The 21,635-nt window shown below is 43.9% G+C and overlaps 1 protein-coding gene across 1 annotated transcript; it reads right to left on the bottom strand.

Annotated features, from left to right (window-relative positions):
* Positions 1-8,097: 8,097 nt before the first annotated feature.
* On the bottom strand, positions 8,098-9,341 carry LOC101825485 (E3 ubiquitin-protein ligase RNF138-like). The gene has a single exon (XM_040744082.1). It carries the CDS (start codon positions 8,930-8,932, stop codon positions 8,195-8,197), a length of 738 nt encoding a protein of 245 aa, XP_040600016.1. The 5' UTR covers positions 8,933-9,341; the 3' UTR covers positions 8,098-8,194.
* Positions 9,342-21,635: the final 12,294 nt, after the last annotated feature.

The following is a 21,635-nucleotide window of genomic DNA, read 5'->3' as shown; positions in this document are numbered from 1 at the left end:
AAATGGACTTCTTTTCGATCCAGCAACCCATTAACTGCCATAGTGTGTTTGTATACAGCATGGCACAAAGTGTCAAGGCCATCACCGAGTACCAAGATCAGCAGAACCCCAAGCCTGACTACCTCTTTGTGATGTCCTCCTGACATTAACCTGGAAGACGATGTCTAACTCACTGTCCCACAGCATAAAAGGCCAACAGAAGTTATGTGGACTGAACACAATCAAGTCCCATTCACATCTCCAACTGTAGTCAATTTATAAGGCTGTCACCATGAACGAATTTTCTGTTTCACTCCCAGAAGTGCAAACAGCCTATGCCTGTGGACCCCTTGGAGATCTCCATCTCCTTTTCTAAAAGTTATTTTTCAACATTTATTCATTTGTGTGTGCATGTGTGTGTGTGTGTGTGTGTGTCTGTGGGTCTGTGTGTATGTGTGTGTGTGTCTGTGTGTGTGTGTGTGTGTGTGTGACTTGAGAGAGTTGGTTCTCTCCTTCCACTACAGAGGTCCCAAGGATTAAATTCAGGTTATCAGACATAGGAGCAAGCATTCTTACCCACTAAGCCATCTGACTCCTCCATTTTTTTCTCTGATGCAACTCAGGTGAACCCAATCCTCAAGAGCCTCCAGATCCCGGCAAGTAATCATGGTTCTTTCTCTCACCTTTCTGGGTTCTGTGATATAATTTTATAAAGCATTCTCTTCCTATCCTGTGGATGTCCTACAGGATCCAACCCTTTTCATGGAATCTTAGCCGAAACCTGTCCCTCTAGGAAAACTTCTCACATTATTATTTTACCACGGCTATCACTTACCTCAAGGCGTGAGCCCTGGCTTTACTTTTATTGCCCAATATATCTGGGCTCCTATATTGGATCTAGGTTTTCTTTGTATCTTGATAATCACTATTTTTATACTTTTCACCTGCCATCCTAAAATCACTCTGTAATGGCATCTCTAATATATCTTCTGTTCTTCTCTGTCTTAGCATTCTCTGACTTGTCCAAAGGATAACTAATATGGTGGCAGTACTGTAATCAGAGGCATACTAAATGTTGTGTTACTCATGCCCCTCTCTTACAGGAACTGACCCCCTCCTAGGAAAGCCCCCTACTTGGTCCTTGCTTGGATCTGAGACAAAGTACCCAAAAAGGGAAATTTGCTGAAGCTTGCCTATCCTGAGTAACCTCCAAACGATTTCAAGTCTCTAAACAACCATGAGCCTCTTCCTATGCAACCTCTTGGCAACCCCCTCTTACATTGCTGATATTTCTTGCCTCCTGCTCCTGCTACAGCATAAAGACAATAGCAACTCTAACTCAAGGGTTTAACTCAAAATGCAGTGCAAAATCCCTGGTTCATAAATTCTAGGAAGGTTTGCTAGACAGATTTGGAGTTTCTTGGGTTCTATATTCACCTTCTTCATGAATTTCTGCTGTGTCTTGAGTCCCTGTTTATTTAGCCTCCAGATAGATAGAATTACTATCTTAACAATAACAAGACTTTAAGTCCCAACTGGTTAGTCTTGAGGGTATTAACATTACCATTGACATCGATAACTGCCTCCCATCACCAAGGATCTCCTGATCCCATGTCATCATCTGAACTTTGGCCTCTTGCAACAGCTATTCTTGCCTTCTCTAAAGTGCCTCAAGCTGTGATTCGTGACCCCTTTGTGGTTAAACAACCTTTTTGAACCTCTGCCTGAATGACCACATATACCCTACACACATGTACAGAGGCACCTCAGAATGCCTCTGTGCTTAGAATTTCTCTTTACTGTCTTGCCCGATGCACTGTACTGTACTGTACTGTACTGATGTCTATTTCTCTGCCTTCTTCGGTACTCTGACCTGTCAATACTGTCTCTGCACAGAAGAAAATGAGAAGGGAAGAGAGGGAGGAATGCAGAGAGGGAGGGAGGGAGGAGGAAAGATATAAGAAAAGAAAGAAGGGAGAAGTGAGAAGGAGAAAAAGAGAAGAGAGGGGGAGAGTATAGGAAAGGAAAGAAAATCTGGAACCCAGTGAAGCTAAGGAGGTTTTGGCCATGAAATATGATTTAGGTTTAATAGAGGTCTGGTGGTGCTCACCAGTGCTGGAAATCTTGGTGTTGTGGTATGAAGACATCACAAACTGTCATTGTGTTATCCAGACAGTTTTAAGAGGATTGTTCATGCTGCACTGTACAACTGTGTATTTCTGAGCTAAGATGGCAAAATAAATGTCTTTTCCAATTGTGTCTCCCACTTGCTTTAAGTAGACATGAAGGCCCAGAGTGTCTTCATATTAGGGCCCAAGAAATTAACCTAAGCCAGAAAGGAGGCACAAGAACACTTCCAAGGAGAAGACATGAATCCAGACTCTGGTCTATTCATAGTCTCCCTATGGGTGGGTGACAAGAGCTCACTGACATGGGCTAGAATCCCTGTAGAAACACAGTCCTCTAGCAAAAGAGATTATAGGCTGGACTAGCCTAGGTTTAGGGATACGATGGGAAATTAAGGGTAGGCAAGTAGTGCCTGAATGAATCAAAAGTAGGTGGGGCTGTGTGTAGGAGCTTGATCTAAAAGGGAGGCAGGATCACCCCCCTCCTCCATTTTTGTGGTGCTGGATACTGAAACCAGGGCCTCACGCTAGCACGTTACCACTGAGCCACTGAGCTATATCCCCAGATGAACAAATTTTGATGTCCATAGCACTTTCTGGATCTCTAAATATAGGCAACTAAATGGGTTAAAATGGGTTCTTTTCCTAGTACTCAGAGACCACTCTAAAGAATCGACTCTTAGGCTTCCTATGTCCAGGCAAAGCCTGCTGGGAGGTCCATCCCTGTGCCTCACTCACCTGACTGCTGGGGAATCCTTATGGTGGCAAAAGAAGTTAGTGTAGATTGAAGGGCACAGAAAATAAGTGCCTGGTAAATGCATGACATGTCATGGAGGAACCAATAGCAACTTCCTAGTGGGCTACCCACCATCTGCTAGCAAGTATACCTGATTGTCCCATGCCAAGGCTCATGCTCAGGACAGTCAGAAAAGGATAGGATGGAAACAAGTTACCCAGGCAGAGTGGGCAGAAGACAGTGACTGAGACAGCCAGAGGAGAAAGTAACTTGTGTGGATGGACTTCAGTAACTGGAGGTAAGAGTCTGAAGAGATGAGGCCAGAGCCAGAGTGTGAGGAAGGTAGATGCTTTAAGAGCTATAAGAAAATACTACATGGGGGTAAGCAAGAAAAGTCCCTGGCTCTCCCTCCCTCCCTCCCTCCCCCCCCCTCTCTCTCTCCCTTCCTTTATTTCTTTATTTGTTACTACCACAAACATTTATTTAGCAAAAAGTTTGATATGAAACTGTACATGACTTGCTTTTTTTACATTATGGTAAAAATAGGCCCTCTGGGATGGGAACAAGAATTGCTATTTTCTCACATGGCCACTGTTTCAATATTATTCTGCTGTGCACTAATTGTCATCTCCACACATTCCATCACAAGGCCCAGAAAAAGATCAAATCCCCAGTATATTCCTTGGATGCCCGTCTCAACTCCATATCATGGCTCCCCTATCTCGCACACACACTGGCAGCTCCAACTCTATCATCACCCCTAAATTGATGCCTGATATCTGACTCAGTTTTTGTTTCTCAAAAAATGTTAAAGTAGACTTTTGCCACTGGGCACTCTTAATGCTTAATGGTGTGGGATCAGCTGGTTCTTTGTTGGGAGTTGTCTGTGCACTCTAGGCTTTTTAGCAGCATCCCTAGCCTGTACCCAGATGCCAATGATAGCCCCCTCCCGAGTTGTAACAATCTATCCAACTGTCCTTTGGGAAGCCCTTGGCACCTTTCTTAAAAGTTCCTGTGCTTTGTTGAAGATGCTGTACCAGCTGAAGTGAAAGGTACATCATTGCTAACTACTCACTTTAGGGAGGGGAATTATTTTGTACATGTAAAATAAACAAGTCAATAAACTTCTGGTTTTTTTCTTTTATGTCAACGTCCATTTTGTGCAAAAAAAAACCTTTCCAATTTAGGACCTATGGATATGATTCTTCTACAGTTCCATTTGAGGTGCCTGTAAGACTGTAAAACTGAATAGAGAGACCAAACAAGCACTTTGGAGAAGCTCAGGATAATAGTTCTGGATAAAAGTTCTGGAGTTATCAGTCAATATTCTGGCAGGCAGTACTAATTGAACTCAATGGGAGAAAGAATGAGAGAAAGAGAAAGAAAAAAGAAGGAAGGAAGACATGATGGCTGGAAGTAGATGTATTAGGGTGTCCCTGGGGAATGGGGGGACAGTTGGTTGGAGAGACTCTAGATACATTGTGTACATGTTTAAAATTTCCAAAGTATAAATAATACTTTTTTAAAATAAAGAGTTCAAAAGGTCTGCAGTGGTCTTACCCCTACACTGGACCCTTCACAACCTGCCGAGCAAGATGGCAAGATGTTGAAGTAGTGGTATGACTGTTACAGGGGTAACAAACTGCTTTCTAATTGAATTTTCAGCCCACTTTACAGGAGGAGAAATTCATGCCTGATAATATAAACCTGGTCAAAAGCCCATGGACAGGACAGTAATAGGCCCTGGGGGAAACCTACTACTGTTGTTTTGCTGTATGTATATGACGTCAAACCTTCTGAATATTTGTGGTTATACCCATAGATTGGTACTGTTCTCAGTCTTGATTAGAGAAGCTTTGTTTTGAAATGGGCAGTGATTAAGGCAGTGACTCATTACTGGTGAAAGTGCTGAGAAAACTGACTATTGGCTGCTCATCCCTAAATGAGACTCGGAGAACACCTAGAAGAGAGAAAGAAAGACAGCAAAGACCCAAAAGATAAGGAGGAATGCTGTGAATTGCTTTCTTCAGGGCATGACATGGCTGTTGCACACATGACTCACAGCCACAGTGGCTACATGCATGAGACCTGCACAAGACTGGGCTCATCACCATTTAGTTATTCATGGGGGAAGGGACTCATAAATCTCCTCCCCCAGGAGTTTCAGGCAGTTAATGGCTGCCTTGCTGTGGGAGAGGAGTCAGTGGTAGCCACCTTTTGGTAAATTGACACCCGTCTAGTAAAAATAACCCACCCATTCTCATGCAGGCAACCTTAATTAAATGCAGTGGACCAAATGAAAGACATGAAAACAGTAAGAGGACTTGTAGGGAAGAAGGTGATGAGTGGGAGGTGGAAGAGGATGAGAGAATAATGGGGGAGAATGGGATCAAAATAAGTTGTATCTATATAATGAAATTGGGAAAAATAATTCTTTAAACAAGGAAAATATTCTGGAGTTCAGGGCTGAGGCATGGCTCAGTTGGTAGATGCTTGTCTAGCCTGCACAAAGCCCTAATTTCCTTCCCGACACTGCATAAACTGGCTATGGCAGTGCTTCCCTGTAATCCCAGTGCCTGAAAGTGGAGGCAGAAGGATGGATTCAAAACCAACTTCCAATATAGGAAGCACACTGAGTTTACTAAATGACTCAAGTTGTCTCTGTGCCTTGGACAGTGGAGGAGACAGAGGGTAAGGGTTAATCTTCTGAGTCTCTCACAGAGCAATTCTGGATAGTTTCCTTTTGTTTTAACAAAGATCGTTCTTTCTAAAATCAGACTTATTAGAAGAGACACTGAAGAAGTAATTAGTTGTAAGGACAAGTGTTACTGGGGTCTATCAGCTGTGGTTAGCCCTCATAGGTAGGTATGTGAGGCTTACTATTTGTTGCCATTTTTCTTGATTTTTTAAAGTTAACTTTTTAAATTAACATATAAAATAGAGGTCTTCATCATAACATTTTCATTATTAGATGTCATTGTACTCCTCACTCGCACACACACACTACCTTCCTCTATCACTCCTCCCCTTCTACCCATGTTTCCCCAATCCCTCTTAAAACTCCTCATCTTTTCTCCCCATTATTTCTCACTCCCATTCCCCCTCCCCTTCCCCATTCATTCCCCTCCTTCCTTCTTGCCCCTCCCCTTCATACCATCACTGTTCTTCCCAATCCTCCCTCCTCTCCCTTCCCATTCATCTCCCTCCTCCCTGTCCCACCCCTCCTACCATCCCTCTTGTCTCCCATCCCCCCATCCCTTCCCATTCATCTCCCTCCTCCCTGTCCCACCCCTCCTACCATTCCTCTTCTCTCCCATCCCCCTCATCCCTTCCCATTCATCTCCCTCCTCCCTGTCCCACCCCTCCTACCATCCCTCTTGTCTCCCATCCCCCCATCCCTTCCCATTCATCTCCCTCCTCCCTGTCCCACCCCTCCTACCATCCCTCTTCTCTCCCATCCTCCTCATCCCTTCCCATTCATCTCCCTCCTCCCTGTCCCACCCCTCCTACCATCCCTCTTGTCTCCCATCCCCCTCATCCCTTCCCATTCATCTCCCTCCTCCCTGTCCCACCCCTCCTACCATCCCTCTTCTCTCCCATTCCCCTCATCCCTTCCCATTCATCTCCCTCCTCCCTGTCCCACCCCTCCTACCATCCCTCTTGTCTCCCATCCTCCTCATCCCTTCCCGTTCATCTCCCTCCTCCCTGTCCCACCCCTCCTACCATCCCTCTTCTCTCCCATCCCCCTCATCCCTTCCCGTTCATCTCCCTCCTCCCTGTCCCACCCCCTCCTACCATCCCTCTTCTCTCCCATCCCCCTCATCCCTTCCCGTTCATCTCCCTCCTCCCTGTCCCACCCCTCCTACCATCCCTCTTCTCTCCCATCCCCCTCATCCCTTCCCGTTCATCTCCCTCCTCCCTGTCCCACCCCTCCTACCATCCCTCTTGTCTCCCATCCCCCTCATCCCTTCCCTGTTCATCTCCCTCCTCCCTGTCCCACCCCTCCTACCATCCCTCTTCTCTCCCATCCCCCTCATCCCTTCCCATTCATCTCCCTCCTCACTGTCCCACCCCTCCTACCATCCCTCTTGTCTCCCATCCCCCTCATCCCTTCCCGTTCATCTCCCTCCTCCCTGTCCCACCCCTCCTACCATCCCTCTTCTCTCCCATCCCCCTCATCCCTTCCCGTTCATCTCCCTCCTCCCTGTCCCACCCCTCCTACCATCCCTCTTCTCTCCCATCCCCCTCATCCCTTCCCGTTCATCTCCCTCCTCCCTGTCCCACCCCTCCTACCATCCCTCTTGTCTCCCATCCCCCTCATCCCTTCCCACTCATCTCCCTCCTCCCTCTCCCACCCCTCCTACCATCCCTCTTCTCTCCCATCCCCCTCATCCCTTCCCGTTCATCTCCCTCCTCCCTGTCCCACCCCTCCTACCATCCCTCTTGTCTCCTATCCCCCTATCCCTTCCCATTCATCTCCCTCCTCCCTGTCCCACCCCTCCTACCATCCCTCTTCTCTCCCATCCCCCTCATCCCTTCCCGTTCATCTCCCTCCTCCCTGTCCCACCCCTCCTACCATCCCTCTTCTCTCCCATCCCCCTCATCCCTTCCCGTTCATCTCCCTCCTCCCTGTCCCACCCCTCCTACCATCCCTCTTGTCTCCCATCCCCCTCATCCCTTCCCATTCATCTCCCTCCTCCCTCTCCCACCCCTCCTACCATCCCTCTTCTCTCCCATCCCCCTCATCCCTTCCCGTTCATCTCCCTCCTCCCTGTCCCACCCCTCCTACCATCTCTCTTGTCTCCTATCCCCCTATCCCTTCCCATTCATCTCCCTCCTCCCTCTCCCACCCCTCCTACCATCCCTCTTCTCTCCCATCCCCCTCATCCCTTCCCATTCATCTCCCTCCTCCCTGTCCCACCCCTCCTACCATCCCTCTTGTCTCCCATCCCCCATCCCTTCCCATTCATCTCCCTCCTCCCTCTCCCACCCCTCCTACCATCTCTCTTCCTTAATCCCCATCCCCTTTTCCATTCCATTCCCTCTGCCTATGTTGCTCTTCTCTCCAAGCTCCTTCTCTCCCACCTTCTTCCTCTAGCCCTCCTCCCCTCACCCTCCCCATCTCCTCTCCCCATCCTCCTTTATTGTCCCTCATCCCTCCCCAATTCTCTTCCCTCCCTCCTCCCTGGTCTTGTCCAGAGGACTGATTTTAAGGTAACCCGCCTTTGATTTTCAATAAAAGAAATACTAAAATTGTTCAGACTGATTACTTTTATTTAAAACTCATCAAGTTATTGAAAGGATGATTTCACGTAAATTGTCCCGTAGGAGCAATTGTAGAGCTGAAGAGAGTCTAGATGTTAACATGGAAAGACTCCTCAATCGCAATCTGGTACTGTGTTTCCTCGTCCATCTGAAGATTCACGAAATCCCCGTAATCAAATTGGTGCCTCCGGTTTAGGTGACTAACGAAATTCCTGGTGAGATGAGTAGGATCGCCCCATGGAAGAGATAGGCAAATAGGGCAAATGACTGAAACAACATGACCTCTGTGGTTGCTGTTGCAATGATCCAGCAAACGCTGTCTGGTCATGTTTGCTTCTTCGCACAGAGGACAATCAAAAGTAGGCTGGTCGGATGGCTCTGCGTTGTCTTCTTGATAAGCCTCGGCATTTTCTGAGGTGGATGCCTGGCTGGTGGTGTTGGTCACGGAATCTGGAGACAGCTGGAAGCTTGGAACAGGTGAAGAAACTCCGAACTCATCTTGGTACTTTTCGCAAGTTTTGTAATGTTGTCTCATGCGATAGAGTTCAACACGTTGGGAACAGCATCGGCAATTACCGGGAAAACTTCTCATGATGGTCTCGAGATCTAGAGCCCTCTCTGGACATGCTCTTTCTCTTCTAGTCACATTTCCACGGCACAGGGGGCAATGGATCCGGCTCTCCTTCATTGCAGCCAGGAAACATTTTCTACAGAAAACATGCTGACAAGCCACGACCCGAACCGGCGTTCTGAAGACTTCTTGGCAAATCGGACAGTAGAAATCATCTTCGGTGTAAGGCGTGGAGGCAGACTCTTCCTCGGCCATGGTGCTGGCGGGTGGAGGCCCAAGGCGATGGCGGCTGGCGGCTTGCAGCTGCGGAGGTGGCGGAGGCAGCCCGGAGCTCGATTCCCTGGGATCCTCCAAGCGGCGCTTTAGGTCAGGCTGCCTCTCTCCGCGGCCGATCGGTAGACAGGTGGCCCTGTGCCGCGGTCCGATTTCAGTCCGTTTCTGACCAGCAGTTGACTGAGCTGCCCAGCGGTGGTTCCCCAGCAAATGAAGGGTGGCGCTCTGTTCTCATGGGCCTCAGAACCCACCAGACCCAAAGCGCATGATAGTAGGGATCCCTCCCACTCCGCCAGCAGCTTTCCTGCGGTTGAGATCTGGCTGCTGCTGCCTGCCAGGCTGGTGGTCACTGCGGAGTGGATAGCCACAGGAGAGCCGGAGGCGGGGTCACTAGGACGGCCTCCATAGCAACCAGCGCGTCGCGCCTTCAGCTGGTTGTGACGTAAGCTGCCAGGTCCGTTTACTTTACCAAGATTTTTTTAAGTCCAGCTGGGCCTGATGCGATGGCGCAGGCTTGTAATCCCAGCCAGTAAGGGAGGCTGAGGCAGGATGATCACGAGTTCAAGGCCAGACTGGGCAATTTAGGGAGCAATTTAGGGAAGTCCTTGTCTGGAAAAAGTGAAAAGAGATCTGCCGATGTAGTTCAAAGATTCCTTTGCATGTTCAAAACGCTGGGTTTAATGTCTAGCACTGCATAAAGTCCCCCAAGTGCCTAAGTGATTCTTCTATGTGGCCAATTAAGTATCACTGTTACCAGGCTACTATGTCTAACAGCACACTGGCTCTCCTACCTACACCAAGTTTCTTTACTCCTCAGCTACACACACTCAGGCCATGCCACTTTTAAAAGGCCAACAGAGAAAGTGCTAAGTGCATCATTTAAAATTCCTAGCGAGGATATCTTCATTAATTCAGCTTTTCAGTTCTCTCCTTTCATTAATGGGAACTGAAAAACCTATCTGTCCTTAAACTTGACAGGTGAGACCTATACATCCAAGGCAGACATCTACAACCTAAATAGCCAAACCCTGCTTTAGAAATTTTCCATCTGTACTGCAAACCCAAGCAAGGAATTGTGCCATCTTAAATATTAAGAGCTTGAGAAATTTTCCACTAGCAGGTCTAGGTGAAGTGCTTTCTTTCATGTCACCCAACAAATCAACAATGTCCTAGATGCTTTTACAACATTGACAGCCTGACTCTTTGCCATCAACTTGCATTTCTGAATGGATCAGGGTCCCTAGTCACCTGGAGCCACTGGCAGTGATAGCAAATCTTAGAGAGATTTTATTTTTGTTCGCTTAAAAATTCCCACCTAAGCATTAGCTAAAAATGTATCTTTTCCCTTCAGCATTACTACCTATCTTTCTACAAGGCACTACCTATGCTCCCGGCCCCTCATCTCAGTGTGCTGGGGTATGTAAATCCAAAAAGGGAACAGTGGGAGAGGGGTGGGAAGAAGTGTTGGAGTACAAAAGACACTAAAAGGACAGGTGACTCTAGTCCAAATTTGCCTCCTGCCTGACTTTATGCAAACCATGAAACACCAAGAGCCTCTGATCACTCATCTGTAAAGTGGCACCATGAGCTGTGATTGAAACAGTTCACAGGCTTCTAAAAATATCAGATGAGATAGTACTTATGAAGCTATCCCAAACCTCTCCTCACGCTCATGATACTTGTTCTCTGTATGGACCAGTTACTAGATGTGCCTGTGAAGTCAAGGGAAAAGAACAAAGCCAGAGACACACCAATGGATGATTTCTCTGTGAAACCATTTCCTAGGAAACAGTGTCTTGCTAAGCAGCTACTCAATATGCTGTAACATATAGTCCACAATTTACCCACTTCCTATAGGATGTCTGAAATAACTGGCTTCTAATATGTCTAAAATGTCTTTCAGGCATCTCTGGATTTATAACTTGCATATGTATTTCTAGAGTGGACTGAATTCTCACAGCCTCATGAATCCTTCCAGACTTCAGGCTTCCATTACTCTTTCTTTCAAAATCACAAGCCTTGTTAGGAAATGCAAGTCTCTAAGCATAAGTGATGGGAGCAATATTCCACTGTTAACCTGGAGGTGACAGCTTCATAACCATTTATAATAAACTTGTGATTTCTCCTCTCTGGCTCAGAGATTAGAAATGGTTCCAGATTTGCTGTTCAACTTCAGTAAGGTGGCATTGCTGCCACCACTATATTAAGTGACAGTGCAAAAAGAGCCTTTCTACCTCAATCCAAAGGGAGCAGAAAGAAAGGAGAGATGGTTCTAGTAGATAGCACAGGATGCAACTGCAATTGTCCTAATCCTTTGCTGCCGGACATCAGAGAACAGAAAGTAAATTATTTTCCATATTTCCTTGATGCTGAGGGTTACTAGATGACCCAGCTCTGGCCCCTGAGACAGAGATTAAATTTTTGGCTTCTTTTCCCTTCCATAGGGTATATATGGCAGTAAGAACATATAATCAGACTACTCTGCTTTAAAGTTACCTGAATAATTTCTTCTGTCTGTGATTTTACCACTAACTTACTATAACTGAATTTTGTTATTTTATTTATGTTTTGGCTTTTGATGTTAGGAAACAGATCATATATTTTTTAAAAGTGTGAAAATAATTGCATGACTCCAAAGCTAAATGTGCAAAACAGGGTATATAAGAAAGGTCAGTTCCGTGTTTCATCTTCCCTATTCAGTCGTCCTATTTATGGCCCTACAACATTGCCTTCTGGGCTGGAGAAATGGCTCAGTGGTTAAGTGTGCATACTTCTTGCTCTACCACAACCCACTCTGGGTTCCCAGAATGCATGTCAGGCAGCTTGTAACCAACTGAACTCCAATTCCAGGGAAGACAACCCTACCTATCCTCTGGCTTCCTTGGGCATCTAAACACACATACCATGCATTCATATAAACAAATACACATAAAAACAAATCTTAAAAATCTTACAAAATTGTTTTTGATGTGGATCTTGCAATATAGCCCTTGTTTGCCTAGTACTCACTATCTAAACAAGGCTGGCCTCAGATTTGTGAAAATCCTTTTGTCCCTGTCACCCGACTGCTGAGGTTACAAGCATGCATCACCATACCCCAGGCCCTTCTATATTTACCAATGGAAATTCTGTGAAAAAGTTTCCTTTTCCATTATTTTATCAAGTATTTATTTTACAACAGCATGAACTTGTGGAAAATTATTCTGTTCATTATATTTTGTTCTGAGATTATTTGTTTAGTATATCATATAGTCCCAGGTTAGTGTATTGAAAACTTCACCCCAAATTCAGGACCTCAATACAGTAGACATGGCCATTTGTCTCAAGAGGCCAAAGAGACATGCAGTGGTGAAGAACAGAGAAAGAACATAAGCATGGCCACATTGAGAACAGACTAAAAGGCTCAGTGACCTCCAAGTCTATCTTCAAAGGACTGACAGGAAATGTAAGATTTTATATGAGAGAAAAATGAGGGAGAGGATTGGTCAGGTTGGTGGTCTAACCAATCATTATCTCATTCTGCGAGGGGTTCAGGACAAGCTGTTATCACTGTCATCTTTTGAGGGGAGCAATATGACTCCCCCGGGATGGTTGGAGGGCACAGCTTCTGTTCCCATTGAGTGTGTGTGTGTGTCTGTATACAGGCAATGTATGTCTGTGTGTGTCAGTGTGCATCTCTCTGTGTGTCTGTGTGTCTGTGTATTGTGTCTTTGTATATGTGTCCATGTGTATGTGTGTGTGTGTGTGTGTGTGTGTGTGTGTTTGAAAACTGTAAAGTAAGAAAACAAACAACTCAATGAAAATGGGTATAGACACAGTCCTATAGTCCCAGCACTCAGGGGGCTCAGACAGGAAGATCAGCATGAGTTCAAGACCAGACTGGCCTGTGTGTAGCCAGATGTTGTCTGAAGAAAAAGAAACAAAGAATACAAAAAGGCAAAATATTTGATCAAACACTTCACCAAAGAAGATTTACGGGTGGTAAATAAGCACAATAAAACAGTCAACATTGTTAGTCCTTTGAATATGCAAATTCAGACCATAATGAGACACTACTATGCAACTATTATAATGATCAAAATTGAGGCTGGGGAGGTACCTTGACAATTAAGAGCACTTACTGCTCTTGCAGAGAACCCAGGTTTAGTCCCCAACACCCACAGGGACACTCACAACCACAGTAGGGACATGTCTTCTGACATCCATGGGCTTCTGCACACATGTGATACACTGACAAACACTAAGGCACACACACACATAAAATCAATCATTTTAAAAGAAAGTTCCAACTTTATGAAACAAAATCTGATACTATCAAGTTCTAGAGACAATATGAGTAGGAGCCAAGACTGTCATCCTCGAGTTTCAGCTCTGAAATGTCATGGGAAACACTCAGGTTGTTTCTTATAAAGTCAAACATACATTTAACAACACAACTCAATAAATCTGACTTCCAGGGATTTGCCCAAGGCAATAAAACTTACATGCACACAAAAATATGCCATGGATATTTTTATTGGCCTTATTCATGGCTGGCAAAAGCTAGTATCCTCCATTACAGAATATATAAGCAAATTGTGCCATAGCCATACAATAAATGCTACTATTCGGCAATACCATAAGACAAACAACTGAGAAATGCTACAGTGTGAATGAATCTGGAATGGTGGATGAAAGAGGCCAAGCTAAAAGGGCTGCATCCTGCCCAATGCTACCTACAAGACATTCTAAAGAAGGAAAAAACTGCAACAACAGAAACCAGATGTCATTGCCAGGAGTTTGGATTAAGGAAGAAGATAAATTAGAAGCAGGAGTCGAGGCCCAGCACAGGAGCTCAGAGCTCAGGGCTTACAACGTTAATACTGACACTTTGGAGACATGGGGAAGAACACCATGAGTTCAAGGCCAGGCTAGGCAACATAATGACTGCTAGACTGAGCTATATAATAATAATAATAATAATAATAATAATAATAATATAAATAACTAAGTAAATGACACAAAGGTGAAAAAGAGACTGCCTAAAGTGGGAAAACAAAACAGTGGGAGAGGGAGGGCAATGGAAAAGTCAAGAGTACATGGCATACTTGTATGCAAACATCTTCATGAGACCTATTACTATATAAAATCAGTAAACATTTAAAAGAAAAACCATGGAATCAAAGCCAGGGGCCTGGGGAATGTAGCTTCATGATAGAGCACTTGCTTAGCTTGCCGGAAACTCTGGGTTCCATCCCCAGTGCTGAAAAAACAAAGCAAAATAAACAAAAAGCTGGGCATGGTGACACACTCCTATACTTTCTGCACTTGGGGATGGGGGCTGAAATGAGAAGGAAAGGGGGGAGGAAGGCAAAGGGAGGGAGGGAGGCAGAGAGAGGAGAGAGAGAAAGAAGGCACAAAGAGGCAAGACAGGGGAAGGGAGTGGAAGGAAGGGTCTTGGTGGTGATAGAAATGTGCAACTCACAGCAGTTTCAGGACTGTTAGATGTACTGTGTCCTGGTAGTTGCTTGTGTTTGTCAAATCTCATAGTCCAAGACACCAAAAGGATTGAATTTCCCTGCATATAATTTATTGTTCAGGGGAAGAAAGGAAAAAAGCAAAGCCAAGGAGGAGGCAGATAAGAAATAAAATCAACATCTGAAACTTGCGCCAGATTCTGTCTTGTCAAACGCTGCCCACAGCACTATCATTTTCAAATGTATTTATCTGTAAGGACAAGAACGCCTTTTCTGGTACTGTGATTGTGGCCCCTGCAAGAACCTTGAAACATCATGCGGACAAAACCCCTTGTGTGTTTGAGACAGGGTTTTATAAGAGAGGATGAGCAAAGCAGCCGCTTTTCTATGCTGGGGAAAGGTGTAGGACATAAAGCCTGTTAGGAGGCTTAAGGCCTGGGCTCTGGAAATCTTAATTTAAGAGACACAGGTGGGCTGATGATGGCCCTGAATAGAAGACAGGAAATCTTGCCCAGCTTTATTCAAGCCTGTGAGTCATTTTGAATGAATCGGTTCAGAACAGCAATTCCTTGGGGCAACGGGCATCACTCATTACCACAACTGGGAAGAGATGCCAACCCACTCAGAGGCACAGCTTTCTCCTTTGTCCCCTTCTAAACCTAAAAGCAGGCATGTTCTCATCCTTCTGTCCTTGTCCCTCCCCTGATCAGGCCTCTTCATCAAGAGCAGATCCGTCAGTGTTCGTTTTGTACTGATCAAGCCGGAGACTGCTCAACTGCAGCCTGTTGAGACAAAAAGGCTGAAGACAAAAGCAAAACCCCCACTCTAGCAAATGGAACCCTGACTTCTTAGACCCTGACTCAGTGACCTGTCATGCCTTATGCAAACAGTAAGAGACTAACTCCTAGTGAACCCTGTTGCCTAACTCCAAATGGCCAGTCTCAAGAAGGAGAAGGGGTATTATGAAACCTGCTTCCTGATACCTGCAAGATGGCTCAGTTGATAAAGATGTTTGCAGGCAAACCTGCCTTGCTAAGTATGATCCTTGGGTCCCATGTGACGGGACAAAGAGACAGCAGATTTCGAAAGTTGTCCCCTGACCTCCAGTTACATACAGGCAACAAATAAACACATTTTTAAAGCAAAGAAACATCTACAGGGCAAACTAGGGGCAGTGTTTGGTAAGGGGGAGAGAAGGGAGAATGAGAACAGGGGAGAACAAGATGGCCTAGGCAGGGAGAGACTCAGTGGAAGAATGGGCTTAGGGAGAAACCTGGTGCTAAGGTAACTCCCAAGAATCCACAAGGAGGACCCCAACTAAGACTCCTAGAAATAGTGGAGTGGATGCCTAAACTGGCTTACCCCTGTAATCAGATTGATGAATACCCCAACTATCATCATAGAGCCCTCTTCCAACAACTGATGGAACCAGATGCAGAGATTCACAACCAAACAAACACCAAGCTGAGTCCAGAAATCCAGTCGAAGAGAGGGAAGAGGGAGCATATGAGCAAGGGAGGTCAAGATTATGATGAAGAAATCTGCAGAGACAGCTGAACCAAGCTCGTGGAAACTCATGAACTCTAGACCTACAAATGTGGAGACTCCAGGGGACTGAACTAGGCCTTCCATATGGGGAGACAGTTGTGAAGCTTGGATTATCAGAGGGGCCCCTGGCAGTAGGACCACAATACAAACCTGGTACATGAGCTAGCTTGTTGGAGTCCATGCCCTATGATAGGATGCCCTTCTCAGTCTTGATGCATCGGAGATGGGCCTTGTCCTGCCCCAATCTTTCCTGCCAGACTATGTTGACTCCCCTTACCTGTGAGGAGGAGTGGACAGAGGGTGGGTTGGGGGAGGTGAGGGAGGATGTGAGGAGGTGAAGGAGTGGGAGGAGGAGTGGGAGGGAGAACTGTGGTTGGAATGTAAAATAAAATTAAAACTTTTTAAAAATGGGAATAAATAAACTCAATATCCCCAGAAAAAAAGCAACGAAACTTACTTCCTAACAAGATAGTGAGCTACCCAAGCTTATCTCTTACCTGTCTAAATAAGACCCCACACAAATGATCCATGAGATGAGACCAGGTAGTTTTGTTGTTATAAAAGTGTCTCTGTCTCTTTGTCTCTGTCTGTCTGTCCGTCCATCTGTCCCTCCCTTTCTCTCTCTCTCTCTCTCTCTCTCTCTCTCTCTCTCTCTCTCTCTCTCTCTCTCTCTCTCTCTCTCTCTCTCCGTGTGTGTTTCTGTACACAGCGTCCATTCTTTAAACTTATTTCAGTTCTGGTCTATTAAACATTCCTTCCCTGCCTCCTCCTTAGGCTTCCCTTTCCCAGCCCAGCATTTGGTGGCTGCCTAAGAAGCTGTCCCCTTGATCCCTTTAGATATATGTTATGTGGTGTGTTAACATGATAAAGTCCCCCAAAAGGGTCTAATTCAAATAGGAAATAGGTCTACATGTTTAAAAAAACTTGTAAATTTAGTCTAAATTCCTTTTAACTCATGACTTAAATCTAACAGACTATTTTAAATGTGTAAAAAAGGTAACTCAACCTCCTACAAACAATGTCACTAGACAAGTTAAATGTTAAAGAAACATGGCCAGCAATTGACAGCCTAAGCTTTAATACCATTCTCCAGCTATATCTGTTATGTGAAAGACAAAAATTAATCAGCTGTGCCATGTCCAAGCTTTTATTGGTTTGAAGAGCTTTGTTTTGTTTTGTTTTGTGTTTGCTAGTCTGTTTATTTGTTTGAGACAAGTTCACATATGTAGCCCTAGTGGTCTGGAATTTGCTATGTAGACCAGGCTGGCCTTGAACTCAGAGATCTGCCTATCTCTGCCTCCCCAGTGCTGGGATTAAAGGTGTATAACATCATGCCAGGCAATGGTTTTGGTCTTTGTTAGTGTTGTTGTTTTAAGCTTCAAATTATGACAGGTATTTTTTAAAGAAAATTAAGAAAGAAACTAAAGTCTGAGAAAAAATATAGAAATTTCAAGAATAGAAAGACAGTTCTGGTAAAAAAAATCCTTTGAGTTGAAAAAGGTTTTTACGTTTTATCAAGATTATTACTTAAAGTTTCTACTGAATTTGCCAGGCGCCATACTAGTTAAGGACATTGTAACAAAGTCAGGATTCATTTTAAAACCTCCTTGGTTTTGGTCAAGTTGTAACTGTTATACAACAGCTAAATTTTAAACCACAATTAAGTTTTCAAGACTTGTGTAACTGGCCCTGAGAGTGTTCAACAGTCATGTTTAGAGGCCAAAACCAATTCAGATAAAAGGGCTAAGAGAACAGTCAATACTTTGGCCCTTGCTTTCCAAGGTCCGCTAGCTCCTAGGCAACCAAGCTGGCAGCATAATACTTCTGAAAGGGTCATGCAGCTTCAGAAAGTCACCAGTCTTGATCAGCATGGGGACTACTGGAGATAGCATCTAACCAGTGTCTGTGCTACAAAGAGGAGAGTCGCTACAGAGAAAATCTCCACAGTGCTTCCCAGGCAAGCCCCATGATTCAAAAAGCCATAACCCACTTCAAGAAATTACATGATGGAAAGTAATCCCCAAGGAGCCTTAAGTGACTAACAAAAAGAAGTTAATTTTTGGCCACCTACTTGGCCTTAAGTACCCAATAGGAAAGCATAAGCAATAATAATTAATAATATTATAAAATAAAATCCTACCAGCCCCCAACATAAATTCTCAGACTGGGACCCAGTGCTCTTAAAGAACACCACAAAGACAGTCATTCAAGCAACCAGATTGAGCCAGTTGAAAAACCCTACAGACTTTTTCAAGTACTCAAATGACTGTCAAACTCCAGGGAGTTACTAATTATGCTCATCTATCCAGAATAAAACCTATATTTATTTTATAAAGCACTCAAAATGAGATATGATGATGCCTTATTAGAGCACTAAACCAATCAAGGGCTTCCATTCTCTCTTCCAAATTGACTTGAGGGCCAAAGTCAGAAAAGTAAATCTACGATCCCTTGATACATTTTCAAATTATCCAAATCAGAGATGCCTAGATAAAACTTAAGGTCACCTTTACGTAAACCCCACCAGAAAAATCCTTTCTCTACTACTATTTAAAAATTATTTTGACTTGGCTGATGACTCGGTGGGTAAAGGTACCTGCCACCAAACCTAGCAACCCAACTCCAATCCCTGGATCTGATTTGGTGGAAAGAGAGAACTAACCTCTCCCCTCCTCCACCTATGCACATAAAGACACACACACAAATTACACAAATAAAATGTAATAGAAAATCTTTTATTTATTTCAAAATGGCCAGTTGCATGACTAATATGTGTGGGCTCTGTGTACATAAAATTACAACTCTATTGTCTTATCTAGCCACCACCGCCCACAAAAAATAGCTCTTAACTTCTCCTAGGTAGGTGGCTCCAGAGGCCCCCAGAGCACCACTGATAGACTCTAACCAATCATTTCTAAACCTTTCTCCTAGGTTGGTTGTCGCATGCCTCATACAGACTCCCCAAAATACCGCACCTCAAACCCTCTGCCCCATGACACAGCAGACTGTTGCCTTCTGGTTCACTTCCTTCACAGGGTACACTTCTCTTTCTTGCCCACCTCTGTGTTGCCAGTGTTTTAGTCATAGCTTAGACAAATGTGCCCATGGTTTGCTTCTCCCACAGTGCATATTCATTATTAAAACTTTTATGTCAACTCTCGTCTGATAGATACTTTTATCCCATGCACTGGATTACTTGTTCCAGGCAAAGCACAGCCCAAGGCCATAGCCTGTCTGCTCCCTGCATTTCTATGCCCTCTGTGGGAAATGAAGGGTTTTTCTTTTTTTAAACATTGTTTTAATGACTGGAAAAACATCAAAGAACAATAATATTTCATGAGACGTGAAAATTATGTGAAATTTCAGTTTTGTTGTCTGTAAATAGTTTTCCTGGAACGCATGCATACCGATTCATTTTTGTACTGTGTGTGACTGCTTCAGCAGCAGTTAGAGTCAATGGTAAAGTTGAGAAGCTCCCAGAATCTAGACAAACCACATGGTTTACAAAACCTAAAATATTTATCTGGCTTTCTGTAGTTTTTTTAAGGCTGCCAACTACTTAGGCATTCTCATTCTATTGTTTCTGTGTTGATGTCCCTACATTTATTTTTTAAAAAGGCTCAGTGGCATCCCTTCCATGTTCTGTCATGTTACCATGACATCGTAATATCTGGTTACTCCAGCACAATACTTTATGCTGTGGGTAAACAGGATAAAAACACGTAGCACCACAATAGAGAAAGAAAGAATTGGAGGGAAGCAGCAGATTCCTTGTTTCTGAATCTAAACACTTAAGTACAGTTAGAACCCTTTGTATTTATGGGATGTTTGCTGACAGATTCAAGAAACTATTGGCCAAAATATTTGGAAGAAATTGTCTCTGTACTAAATATATATGATGCCAGGATTCCTTAAATATGAGAACTACATTTACTTCATAGTAGGTATTATAATCCATCTAGATATGAGTTAAATTATAGAAGATGCATATATGTTATAGGCAAATGCTACAGTATTTTACATAAGGAACTGGAACACCTATAATTTGGGTATGTACAAGATTCCTGGAACTAGTTTTCTGCAGATCCCAAGAGATGACAGTATTGCATCGTACCACCTTTTTTGGCAGTCCTTGGAATTGACCCTAGGGTATCATGTATGTGAGGCAAGCGTCCATCATTGCGATACTGCCCAAACACTAATGCACCTTCTTATGAGAAATTTGTAGTGCCACAAACTACAACTATTCACTAAATGTTACTTGAGTCACTCAACTCAAAAACAGTTCATCAACTCCAGAAGTTTCATGTGCTTCCAATTTAAATAAAAGTGTAACAACCATTTCCAAAGCTCTGAGGAGGAATTCTACCCATTCTGGGAATGTGTACATTCACCTACTTACACTCTAGCATCACTCTCATTTTCTTGTGATACTCCCCCATTCTAAGGTCAGATGGTACAGCAAAGAATGCTGCATCTAGAATAGTAGGCAGAATCCAAATATCTACTTTTAAATCTTGGTGCTACAACTTACACTGGATGTATTTTTAACATCTTAAAGCACTGATGCCTATGGCTATGGAATGGGAATGAAAATCACATCTTATGGGACTTCTGTAAACTTGTAATAATTATGTAAATGCATCATGCTTAGATGATGACGATGATGATGATATTAGTTCTCATCTTATCTTCTGGCCTCTTTCCTTTTCTCAGCTTGACTAAAATAGATTAGCTGCTATTGGGAAAGCTAATCTGTTAAAATGTTTTTCTCAATCAGTGTGGACAGCAGATCATTAAAAAATATCAATTGGTTGAACCTTTTGATTAATTATTCCTATACGCTCACTTGACTAATATTTGGTCCCCAAGCAAAGACTAAACAGATTAGATTGCTTTCATTCTCTGTTAACAAAAATAGACTCATTTTCAATTAGCAGGGTCAAAGATATCTCACTAACCAGAGATGATGATCAATTAATTATGAGCTACATTTTTATAAGGAGAAATTCTTTGCTTCCTTTCCACAGTCTTATTATCGTTGAAAGACATTGTTCAGGCGTGGGAGCTCCTGCTTGGAAGCTCAACATTTGGAAAAGTGACATAAAATGATCATCATGAGTTTAAGGTGAACCTGAGCTGCATAGTGAGTTCCTGTCTCAAACAAAGCCAACAAACAAAAAACAAATGGGGATTGTTCGATTTTATGCATTTGAAACAGTTGAAAATTTGATTAATAAGTTCCATCAATGGGATAGTGAGGTGGCTCAGCAGGTAAACATGCTTGCAGCACAAGCCCAACAACCTGAGTTTCATCCCTAGGAGTCACCCTGGAAATGAGAGCACTGACTCCCCAAGTTGTCTTCTGACTGATTCTGCACACAGGCAGTTGGCACCCTTGTGCACATGCAAACATCATACACACAAGCAATAATGATTAAAATAATTCTTTTTTTAAATAGCCAGTGGGATGACTCAGCAGGTAGAGTACTCACCACCAAGCCTGAGACTCACATGGTGGGAGCAGAGAACCATCAACTTCTGAAAATGGTTCTCTGACATCCACACATGCACTGGACTATGTGCATGCTCACAAACATATACGGACATGATAAATAGATTAGGAAATGAAAGAATTAGAAACTAGAAAATTACTTTCCTTTATGAAAATACCCACTTAG

The sequence above is a fragment of the Mesocricetus auratus genome, unplaced genomic scaffold (genome assembly GCF_017639785.1).
Source record: "Mesocricetus auratus isolate SY011 unplaced genomic scaffold, BCM_Maur_2.0 Super-Scaffold_100003, whole genome shotgun sequence".
Classification (NCBI taxonomy): Eukaryota; Metazoa; Chordata; class Mammalia; order Rodentia; family Cricetidae; genus Mesocricetus; species Mesocricetus auratus.
The sequence above is the reverse complement of the archived record's forward strand: the minus strand, read 5'-3'. Positions and strand labels throughout refer to the sequence as shown.